Genomic DNA, 12,577 nt, shown 5'->3' on the forward strand with positions numbered 1-12,577 from the left:
CATTTTGTTGCTACTGAAATTCTTTCTTGTGTGGCTTTTTAAAAGATTTCACTAATATTTTCATTGGATTATTCATGTGTTTCATTATGCTCAGCAGAAGGAAAAGGCAAAGATGCCAAATCTCAAATAAAACCATGTGTTGTTATAATATAAAGCTTTAAGTTCTATTATACATGCAAAATGCAATCTATCTCACTGGCCCCCAGTTATACATAAAATACAAAACAAGTGCACACTCAGTTTTAAAAGTGCTTGATCAATCTGGAATGGCATTAATAGTTTTCTACTGTTCATGAACTCCAGGTTAAGGCATAATTCTGGTTACTTTATATCATGTAGTCATTTTTATGCTCTAAGAGCAATACTTTTTATTAATACAGAGTTACTGGAAATCTGTCTAGTTGGTTATATTTTAAGAGAACCATTGAAAAATTTAAGGGACATAAAATATTAGAAAAGGGATAACTTAATATTACAGAAGATTTTGATCATCTTTAGATTCACAGATTACCTTGACCACACTACTTTTTGAAAGGATGATTTTATACCTATTTGGGACCATACAAATATTAGAGTTTAAAAAAGGCAGAGAAAATGATTAATTTTGGCAGCCTTACAGAGTCAGACTATGGGCAGTATAATAAAAGTGCTCTTTTGTTTGAGATTCATCTCCGTGTGATTTAAAAATCAATGGGTGTTACTTGTTTTGGTTTTTTTATTTTTATTTGCCTCGCAAGTTTTTAGAGACAAAAGTATTATTCTGTCAATGTTGGAATTCAGTAGGAATTTTTGGAACTCACTTTATAATGGCTGAAATTGTCTGAAACCAATAGTGGTTTAAAGATATGAGCATTAATATGCTAATTTTCAATTAGCCTCATTGACATATTAATCATTTAGGGAAGTGTAGAGCCTAAAAGTTGGTGACAATGCAAAAAGAAGGGAGTTAGATGTATTAGAAGTTGAAGGACTTCCTAGCAGACATGGCTTTTAGAAGGTGTTTAGTAGATGGAAAGCAGTTAAATGTGCCTTTGGTGGAAAGTTATTTTCAGTATTTTCCAGAACTTGACATGATGTCCTCAAGTGTCTGTATGTCTAGATAAGTTAGCCCAAATGGAATCATGGTATCCTGTTACTTTTCTAGACTGCAGAAAATATGAGCTAGCTTGCTTGCTTGTTTTGTTTCCCCACCCCCCATCAGAGGGATGCTGTCCTTAGTGTGGCAATTCATATTAGCGTGACTTAAGTATGCATTAATGTGGGGGTTTGCTACAGCCTCTTGAAATAATGAACACTGACATTCTTTCAGCAATTCTTTGTTTGCTTTTTATTATATCTTTTTATGAATTGTTAATTCTTTATTTTTGTAAAAGCTGTATAAGGAAGACATTGCCTCATGACTGTAAGTAATACGTAACTGGTAATGGAGCAAAACATCATGAATATACTGTTTCATGCCAGTAGTTGTCTTTCCTTTGTTTGCCTGATTTTCCATCTTTCTCCTGATACTATAAAATTATAGTTAAGTTGCTCTTACAGCTTCGGTTGAAAGATCATGTAAATGTGGCTGGGCTACGTGATAGCCCTTCTCTTAGCTGTTGCGGAGTTACTGGAGCATAGCCTTACAGTGAGTGTAAGAGAGGATATAGCTCTCACAGCTCAGTAGGTCATTCTTGGATTATGTCATGGATATTGCCAATAGGAGGGCAGTAGAAGGGCTACTTAGATTAACTGATTCAGTCCACCGCTTTAACAGAATGTAATTTAGAGGAATAGAACTATAATTATCATCATTCTTGGAAGCAACTATTTTTTTCCAATAATATATATTTTATCCAAACATATATAAATTTCTGAATCAGGATCAAAAATTAATCTGTGTTTATTATTACAGCATTATTAAGCTAAGGAACAAATACAAAAGAAAAAAGACAACACACATAATTTTGTGCTTAAGAATAATACTTCATACAGGAAAGTCTGTCCAGCACTGTTTTCTGTAGTGGTTTAATAAACCCTGTAGTGCTTTTTATTTTAAATAATTATGGAAAATAGTTTTTGTATTAACTTAAACTTAGTTATTAAGGACTTATTGAGCTGGCAAAAAGAAGCATGTTCATGTGCAGAGGATTCAGTGGTTTGTAACTAGTCAGCTCTGTTGTGGTAAAGAAAGCCAAAACTACTGTCAGTGATCTTACACTTTTCACTTTATGGGTGGTTAATGAGTGGGGGACTTCTAAGGCAAAATCCTGAAGTTGCCCTTCTTGTTCTTATATAGGAAGTAGTTTAAAAATATTTGCAGCTTCTTTTAGGGTGATGGATCATCTTTCAATATGTGCAGTTAGCGTAGGGGCTGGTCTGCCTTGTACCAATATAAGGTTCCCATATGATGTCACTGTGGAGTCCTTATGCTGACTTTTAATTCATGATGGCTTTCGGTCAAAATGGGGTGGGAGGACAGCCTGTATTTTAATTTTTTAATTTCTGTCATTCTAAACAGCTGTATTAAAAAAAAAAAAGTTTTGCAAGTTTAATCTTAATAATCTTTACCTAAAAAAAGCAGACACACTATGTCATAAAATAACTATTAGTGACTAGTTTGTATCCTATAAATCTAACTTGAGTTGATAATATGGTCCATTACCAGCTAACTGCACAGAGTATTTTTCATTTTACACTCTTCAGTTACTTTTTAGTGAAGTGTTAAAAAATATGAAGCTTTTCTCCTCTCTAAAATTGCACACTGTCTGTCTGTTATTAGGGAGATAACAGCTCTTATAAATGTTTCAGTAAGCGTTAAGTAGACAGTTATGTGCACTCTCATTCCACGCTTATTTGCTTACTGTAATAAACTGATAAAATATGTGTGGTTTGTCTCTGTGTATCTGCAGGCATCATGAGTCACATAGATTTCCTTTAGAAATAATGTTGTGTCTGCAGAATTGATTGGTTATTTTCATAAACCATCCAAAGGTACACAAACGACTTCTATTATTTAAACATATGCTGTGTAAGATTTGTAGGGAATTATCTCATGGTTACTAGATGCTTCTTGTTCTATTAACTCTTTGGAGGATTACTTTAACCCCAGAGTGATTGCAGGTATCTGCCCTATGGGTTTCTTTAAGTATTGCAATTGTATGTATTAAAAATTTTAGAATTAAAACAAAAAACTCTGTTTAGCAGACTGATGCAATTGTTAAATAGACTGCATTACAGTCACACCAACCTTTGCGAGCTCAAAACCCTTGCTAGCAAGTAGAGGGCTTGAGAATTCTCATTTTCCAGAACTAAATTCCTTTGTTCAGCATGTATACATTTTATTTATTTCTAGTACTGCCATGTTAAATGCAACTGAAAATTAATGTTGTACAGGAAGGAAGATGGTTAAAACATAATGTCATTATTCTGTCTGTCCTTTGCCTGTCTGTTTCTCTGTATAGTATATGGAAAATAAAAGTGAATGGGCTCACAAGTGAAATTATGACTGAAACATGAGAAGTAATGCTGAAAGGGGCATAGATTAAAATCTCTAAAAATCACAGGAAGGTTTCAGTAAAATTTGAGTCAGTGTTACAACTTAAATATAGCGAGGGATTTTTGCTGTATGTGTATGCATATGTATGTACATGTTGGACTTCTGACTACTAACTTTTTATGTTTTCATTCCTATTAATAAACAGTATTAATAAAACCAGCTATATGTTAACACCGAGAAGCTAGTGTACTTCAAAATACTTGTTTTAACATGAATAAAACATATTTACTAAGCTTGTTAATGAAAAATGGGTGAACCATTTCATGAAAACTTTTCTATTATGCATGTCCAGCTCAAATTCAATTAAATGTTAAAAGTTAAAAGCTAAGCTTAAACTTAAAAATAAGATTTAGACTACATAAATAAGACTGCATCTTAAAATTCAAGTTTTATTCATTATTTCAGTAATGGTTTAAGTAACAGGTGCTAGTGTGAGTCTGCTAATAACGTCTTACTGCTATTGTCTCTTTCTGTGTACCAATAAGATATTTATTATTTGAAGTAACTCCTTTCTTATTTCCTGACAACTGAGTTGTTTTTTGAGAGTTTGACATTGTCAGTGATTTGTAGAAATCTAAGCAGAGTATTACTCTATTAAAGTTTGGGTTTAGTATTCAAAGATGTTTTGAATTTTGAGTAACTGTGAAGGTCCATACAATTCGTACTTTTTCCTTTCATTTAGCATTAGCCAGAAATCTGGTCATGTGATGTCACAGGAGTCAATAATTTATAAATATAATTTAAAGATAATCTACATAAAAATAGCCCTAATCTTATCATGGTTTTATGCATGTAAAATGGCATTGGAGTGAAAAGATACTTGGTCATTATGGGTTTTGTAAAATTTCACTGAATTGTGTTCTTGGACAAAAAGTATTAGATATTTTCATGCTTATCGGAGATCAGTATTTGAACTGAAAAGATTTACTCCGTTTAAAAATATGGTGCCTGTATTCTTCAAGTGGTGTTACTACTATTATTTGAAGAGGGACAGAAATTTAAATATTTGGTATGTGTTCTATTGTAAGCAGCTGTATTTTCTTCTCATCAAAGCTAAAAATGTTGTCCTTGAGAACATTGTATTATCTTTTTTGGGAGAAGAAAATATCTGAACTTCACTAAGTTACTTTAAAAATATTAATAAATCGTACAGATTCAGAGTTGGGGTTGTGGAGTTTCCTCAGTTCAGACATATTCAAAACTGCCTTTTGTCTTCACACTGAAGGCTACTTGTAGATCATGAATTTGTTTCTAAAAAAACTGATACCAGAGTTTTAGTGTTCTAGAGAAGGAAACACTAGGTAAAAGTTGAAAGGGAAATCTGATGTGAAAGGTCTTGCAGATGTGTTTGCTTGATCACATCCTGTATGTGTTGTTCTAATTACAGTCACACAGTGGTTGAGTTTTGTGGGGATGGGTAAACTTTCTGCCTTTTTTCTTCATTATTGTCCTTCATTCAGTATGATATGTGTGAAACTTAATGCACCTTCCAAAGCAACCTCTGAATACAAACTCACTCAGTTCCTCATGTAGTTTTCTTCAGCTTTCATCAACGTAGTGCTCACACTTCTAAACATTTATTAGTTGATCTTTAGAGGTACTCATTTGAGGTGATAGATATTACTAGCCTGGCTTTCCAGTTCAGAAACTGGTGCTCAGAGGTGAAGATCAAGTTTGTTATGTGCTGGCTAACTTCTAAAGTTTTTCAACAGGATTCTTTACAGCCTTATGTTTTCTATATACTCTCCCGTTTCTGTAACACCTTGTGGGTTTAAATCCCATCTCTTAACAGCATCTCATATTACTGGAAGTGTTCACTAAGTCTTCAGATCAGCCGCTTGATGTTAAATGTGGTGGTCAGGAAAATGTAGCAACCTGTAAGAGTTGTGTAGGGAAGGCAAGATAAAGCCTGTTCTGGTTGCTTAGCTGCTTGCAGTCTTGAACATCCTGCTCTTTGCAGTTCTCTTTCACTTCGTTGTGCATTCAGGGCTATGGGTAGGGCAAGAGAAGATGAACACTCATCAGTGGAAACAGATAAACAGATATATCTAACATATACTATAAAGTTCTGTAGCTCATAGTGCATTGATCAGACAAATGGGATTTTCATGCTGAGCATTTGGCTTTTTCAGCCTCGATGTTCTGTTTGTGTGTTGTTACTTTTCATGCAATTTCCTAGCCTTTCCTTAAAACTTGTTTAAAGAATTCAAATTCACTTTTCTGCAGTTTTCTGCATATTCCTTACTTTTGCACTTTTGAGCTCATGATTACAGATTTCCTTATCAGCCGTATCTTCTGGGAGTTTGCACACTGAATGTCTTTTATTCATGCTGCTACTTCAGGATAGAATGGACCCAAACATCCTTGGGATTTCTCTTATTGTTTGTGGCAGCAAGACTATTAAAAAAGTGGTAACATCCTTCTCCTCTGTACAACTGTGGGTTTAGTATTTGACTGATGTAATTGTTAGGCAACATTTTTTGTGGTTTTAACAAGAGAAGGAGAAGACAATTTCTCACTATACTTTCACGGTACACAGTGGGCTTGGGGTCATCCTTGAGTTCTGATGCATAGAATGGAGAGAGACTTCTTGTTGGAAACAACACAATTATTTTAACTGTAACTCTTAAAAAACCTCCAATAATTTAATGGATAACTGTAGAGTTAAAATATTGAAAACAGATTTATAATGGAAAGTGAGGCAAATACAACAAAGTTAAAGCTGCTATTTCTCAGCACCAGAAATGTTATTTTTAGGCTCTGTTATCAGATATCTGATATCTATTACTGCAATTTGTTTATGGATTTGAATATGTCCTTACATGTTTCTAGTTCACAAAAATTCCGACTAGAAAGCAGGCATTCTAGCTGAGTGAAAAGTGCAATATTTAATTGTCATTTTATCTGTTCTTTGCTTACACCATTCACCAACTGTTGTTTTGTACTTAACAGGTCACTACCCAAGTCTCTGTGCCAACAAAAACACATGAACTGCTTCATCGAATGAGTGGAAAAGGATTAGCAGCTCATTATCACTTCTCAAGACAGCCAGGCATTTTTGGTGATCGTATGGTATCTGTGCAAGTGACAGTAACAAATACAACTGATCAGAAGATAGAGAATATTCACATCGGGGAGAAGAAATTACCTCCAGGCATGAGGATGCATGAGTTTAATCCAATAGGTAATTGTATCGTATCTTTAAAAATACAGAATTTTAATCTTTTGCAAAATTTCAAATATAGGGAAGTGTTTTTGCATAGTCATATGTATACTCATATATATGTATGTATACACACGTATACATATGTATGTATACATACATACACTCATGCAACTATCTTTTCTTAGATAATCTGATTTTAACAAAAATTTAATTCAGCTTTCCCCTACTTGTATTTGACTTTGAAAATAACTCCTTAGATCAGAACTTCCATGGCTGAAAGCTTACCTGCTTGTTCAAATATCAATTATATCAATTCCAGTTGAATAATAAAATTTTTCTGTCTCCTCACAGACTTTAATTTTCTTACAGCCTTAGTCTAGAATGGATATAACAGGGTACTGTTAAGAATAGGCTTTGATTTATATATTCACAATTATTTTCTTTCCAAGCTTTGGAAAGAACTTCTCTTTCCAAAGAACATTTGTAGATGTATTATTTAGTTTGGTGGCTCAGAGCTTTCTCATTTTTTCCTTTGTGAGCTTTTGGCAGTGGAATGGAAGTGTGTGTGTTAGTCTAGTTTGCATCTACCATACTTCCACAAAGTCTGGCTTCTTAGACTAGGTAGAATGCAATGCTGTAGTCAGTCCTAACCTAAATTGCTTTACTTTCTGCCTTCTGATTAGGATAGTTTTTTGCTAAATTTCTGTTAGTGGAAAAGAGTAGAAAATCTGAGAAAGAAGAGCACAGATCATAGCAACTTTTATTCAAGGGTAGTACCTGAGCACACAACCTGCTTTCTTTTCTCAGCATTTCTTTGTTTTAGGACATGGTGGTATAGTCAGAAGGAGCAAAAGTGTCTCTATTTCATAATATAAATGGAAAGGACAGACATGCTGCTTTTTGACACAAGCTCCTGTACTTTAGATGTGTTTCTTCTCTTTTAGTGAACTACAATACTATGCGAATCTCTATCACGTTAGAAGAATACAGAAACAAGTTTTTAAAGCACAACAGTGAAGTAAAGATTTCAGTAGTTAAGATGTTTGTTATTAAATTGCTGTATGCTATTGAAATACTTATTTTTTTTAACATTTGAAACGCTGTACAGATTTACACCAAATAGCTACAAAAGCAATTGTAGAGTGCTACAGTTTATTTCAGAGTTAAAATTTTGGAACCATTTGCATTTTGATAATTGCATTTTGATCAAGACAGTTACTTTTAGGAAATATATTAAATTTTGTGTTACGTGAACTGTTTAGTGTTTATTTCTCAAGATAAGAAGTCCAGTGCAGAGTTCTGATTTCAAGTTAGTTTTGACCATCAGCCTAATTTTGTATCCCTCCCTTTAAACATTAAAAGAAATAAAGTCACAAAGGCTTACAAGTAGAAAACTAGTAATACTATAAATCAGACCAGGAGATACTGTGCTCACAATAACAGTCAACAGTAGCATTCACTTCTCTCACATAAAAAACATGAAAAAAATCTCCAATTAATAAGTTATCCAGTTCAGGTTTCTTGAGTTCCACAACATAATCCTACCCTTTAAAGTATTTATTTCCCCAGGAAAGACATTATTATGGTGTCTGTCCTGTGAAGCCATTGGTTTCTTCTGCAGAAAATAAGCCATATATCATCTGTAGCTCCTTCCAAAAAATGCTGCTTTTCTTGCTTGAATGCAAATTTTCTGTATTCTTAGTCACTTTATCTAGAATTCAGTTTATATGCCCTGTTCTTCTTATTATCTTTTGTGTTTCCAGCATTTGGAAAACACATCCTATAATTTGCCCAGCAGAACCAACAGAAGAAGTGTCAGTGTAGACAGGTATTCCTGCTGGAGTATAAGTCTAGTTTTGCCTCCATCACTGCAATTACTGTTGGCAATTGTCCTGATTTTGCCAGCAGAAATGGACCAAATTATTTCACCTAAGTCCTTGTGTGCAGTATTTTCTTGTGGCTAGGTGCCTTTGAAACCCCCTTTGAAAACATTAAGCTCAAAGACTTTGGTAAAGTTTAGTCTGAATTTGAGCTGGAGCCTGTCATCTTTTGATGCTTTACACAGACTTCTTTTCTTGGAATACTTTGTTTTCTATTCATTCCCTAGCGTTAGTTTGGTCTTTGCCTAACAGCATTAACTCCATGTTTTGCGTATTTTTCAGAACTTAATCTTGATACAGTTAAATTTTGTTACAATTTCCTTTTGTCATGGGGCAGCTGCCTACTCTTCAGTTCCTGAAAAGCATCCGATACATTAATGCATAAACTGGAAATTAATCATTTTTCTGCCTGCCCAATCATTTTAATTTGAATTCTTCTCTTTTAACTGTGCTCTTAGGTTTTCTTTCTTGTAATCTTGAGAAGTCAAACTCTGCTCCAATGCTTGTTTTTAATACCTCCTACTTATGTAAAGAAAGAGCTTTTCTTCCTACCAAAACAAAGCCTTATCTCTACAACATTGAGTAAACAGTATAGTGATATAGCCAAGAAACTAAGAATGAGCATGTCTCTTGATACCTTAATTTGAAAAGTGCCTCAGTCTGCACTGCTTGTAAAGCACAAAATTATCTTCCATTTTGGGCTTGTAATCTTTCTACTCCCTTCCATAACTAATGCAAGCAGAATATTGAGAAATAAGTAAACCATGCTAATTATGAAATATTTTAAGTTCGGCTCTTTTTCCAGTACTGTGTGTGGTAATGTAAATTTTATTAATATTTGTTGTGGTTTACTATTTATTAACTAAATTTACAAACTGGTGTTATTGAAAATGAAATCTCAGTGCTGGATCTGTACACAAGTAAAATGATGTAGCTTCAATATATTTTTTTTTGTAAATAGTTTTCCTAGCTTTTCTAATACAAATCCTAATTTTGTTGACAGCAGGGCTATAAGATGAAATGGCAACATTTCATGTGCACTAACTCTGGGGAGGGAGGATCCAAGACACTTAAACATGCAAGTGTGACATTTGGGTAATACCTACTTGAAATAAAACTGCAAGTATTGGCTCTTTTTTTATGGAGGTTGTTTTTTTTTTTTAAATATACGTTTTCTAATTATGTGAAGTTTGGGGGTTTGCATCTGGGGTCTTCTGTTGCTTTGTATGCGTACTTGACCTGTTCAAAATGTTTTCATGTAGAGTGCCTTGAGCCCGCAGGATCCATTACTGTTTCAATGGGTATCGACTTCTGTGACTCTACTCAGACGGCCAGTTTCCAGTTATGGTGAGTTCGTGGGGAGGGAGGGTAATTTTTTGCTCTTGGAAGGCAAAAATAGTATATATTGGAAGTTTACTTGCAGTAGCAGACTTGCTGTTTATTAAATATTTAAAGAATTGAACAGCAGTTCACAACATGATGTATACCCAAGATGTTTTTAGAGAAGTAAGACATAATTAGTGTTTGGTTTTACTATTACAAGGATTATCAGTTTTCTTCCGTCTTCTAAAATTTTAGCACTTGCTTCTAGAAACACAGATGTGATGGTAAGCTCAAATCTAGGTTTGAAATCACATGTATAAGTTCAAAAACTCTTTGACAGGTTGTGTTTGGGAGGTCCTGTTTTTCACTTGGTGTAAATGATACCAAGTAGAAGCATGAACTCCTCTTCTGATTTAGAATTACTTCTCTGTTCCTGAGCTTTATTTTTATTTTTCCCCCTCTTTGTGGGATTCTTCTTAATAACACCACCTTGAAGGGAGCGGTCAGGTCTGACTAGTGTGCCGGAGTGTTTTGTGTGTGTTCCTCCTTGTAAGAAATCGCAAATCAAAAAAGCACATATTGTGAGCTATTTTACTACCTCGAGTGCTTACTTTGGCTGTTTGTGATCTATGTAACATGACTGCGTGAAACCAACCCCCAAATTTGCTGGCCAAAGAAGCTTATTCCTTATGCTGTAGATTCTTTTAGATGATTAGAGAGAGAATGAAAACAAGTAACTGGCTGGCCAACTAGATTTTGTCTTATATACTTGATTTACACTTTTTATGCTTATTATTGGCATGTTCAAGATCGTCCTTTGTATGAGTTCCTGTTGCATTCTAGGCTAGCAGGGAATCTGTTCACCCAGAAGAACTCTGTTATTAACTAGCATTTGAAACCAGGGAAAATTTATAGTAGCAGTGTCCAAACATCAGGAATGAACGGATGAGGGAAAGCTAGACACCTTCTTTTAAGAGCTATTCAGGCTTATGTAGTCTTTGAAACTGTGCAAAGGCACTAAATAGATCTGCACGATTCTTTTTTTTTTTTTACATATTTTGAAATAATGTTTTTTGACATACTTTGTTGCAAGAAGCACTACTTTCTATATTCTGCACAAAAAAAGATATTGAATAGACATTCACATTGCTGTGTTCCAGTTTAGGGGAAGACCTTTGGGAAAGTTCTGTACCCCTTTCTTCAATACTGTAGAAATTTTACTGTACTACTACTAAGCACAGCTTGCGCAACTTACAGGTTATTAAAAATAGCAGGAAAATCTTAATAATAGAGATGTACCCAAGTGACTCCAAAAGACCCACTGCTAAAATAAAATTTATTGTTCTAGGAGCAAGGAGATTTTACTACTGATTTCCCCCCCACACTCTTTAAGCCCGTTCCTGTACAATGGATGCCTATGCATAGTCATTTTAAAGATAATAATACCTCCAGCAAGATGTCTGCAGCCTGTAGTTTATGCGCATCACGTTGTTGTAGCTGGTCTGTATGCTGTTTGCTGGAATTTGGAAACAGCTTTGGACTGTTGCCTGATGCTAGGTTTGTTTGGGAAGGGAAGTTCCCTTCTAGGCAATGCAATTTCATAATTGCTTCAAAATGATAGGCTCTCTTTCCCTAAATATGTTTTGAGTTTTTTGGAATAAAATATGCTCAGTTTATCAAGCAGGAACATTCTTTTCTAAATAGAGCAGGTATTTTTCTTTCAAGTATGTATTTTCAGTGTACTAACGATTTGATTCCAGACTTACACCATTTATTGCTAAGAATCTTAGCAGTGATGAGGATAAGCAATGTAGCATAACACATTGATTTTATGCAGATCATCACCTTTATGTTTTGGGAGGTCTGCTGTATTAGTGATATATAAAAACTGATTACTTTCTCCAACATTGCCTAGTAATTGTTTATTATTTTCCTATTAGACAAACAAGACAGATCAATATTCCTGAACACCGACCAGACTATGAGTAACATCACTGTAAATAGATTTGCCTCAGACCTCAGCGGTGTATTCATTTTAATGATTTGGACAATGTGAGTCCAATGACAAAGCTCAAGCTAAGTTTAAAATTAAATTAAGAATAGGAATTGCTTACTTTGTTCCTTTGCTAATTGTTATGGCCTTGTCTCTTTGACACTAGTTCTTAGAAAATGGTATAAAAATAGGTAAAATGTTCTTTGCATTAGATTTGCTATTTTACTGTTAAAACATGTATTGTTCAGAATCTGACTGATGTTCAATATCATTGAAGAAATTATTGCAGCGTGTGCAGCATGATGCATGTGCAGCGTGATGTTTTGGGCGCGATGTCTAAGAGAAATCAGCTGCAGCCTTTTTAACTTGTCATACTTCTTAAAAAGCTTTTATCCAAAAGGAAGAATGACTTGTAGAAGTTTGTCAAAATATAGTTGAAATACTGTGCACACAAAGGTGTCAATATTCTTGTATTTCCTAATAACATATATTTACGAAAGACATTGTCAGTTATTTTGCATTTTTGTTAGAAGCATGCTCAGCAGTAAAGTGTTCCTGATCATAATCATTTTCTTTACGTTGTTCTAAGAGGAGCACTTTGTCTTGCATCAAATGTAATTGATCCTGAAGCAGTGTAATCACAATTACTCACTTTCTTAATTGGCCTGCCCAAAATC

The 12,577-nt window shown here is 34.3% G+C and overlaps 1 protein-coding gene across 10 annotated transcripts in view; it reads left to right on the plus strand.

Moving 5' to 3' along the window:
* Positions 1-12,577, plus strand: part of AP3B1 (adaptor related protein complex 3 subunit beta 1) — a 174,699-nt gene that overhangs the window by 136,595 nt on the left and 25,527 nt on the right. For 9 of the 10 annotated variants that reach the window (XM_075526422.1, XM_075526419.1, XM_075526418.1 and 6 more), the window contains 2 exons: positions 6,491-6,722; positions 9,847-9,931. The exons of the other annotated variant lie outside the window; for it this stretch is intronic. In XM_075526422.1, the coding sequence (XP_075382537.1) occupies positions 6,491-6,722; positions 9,847-9,931 (317 nt within the window). The remainder of the gene's footprint in view (positions 1-6,490; positions 6,723-9,846; positions 9,932-12,577) is intronic. 10 annotated transcript variants of the gene reach the window in all.

Source organism: Mycteria americana, chromosome Z (genome assembly GCF_035582795.1).
Source record: "Mycteria americana isolate JAX WOST 10 ecotype Jacksonville Zoo and Gardens chromosome Z, USCA_MyAme_1.0, whole genome shotgun sequence".
In the NCBI taxonomy this organism is placed as follows: domain Eukaryota; kingdom Metazoa; phylum Chordata; class Aves; order Ciconiiformes; family Ciconiidae; genus Mycteria; species Mycteria americana.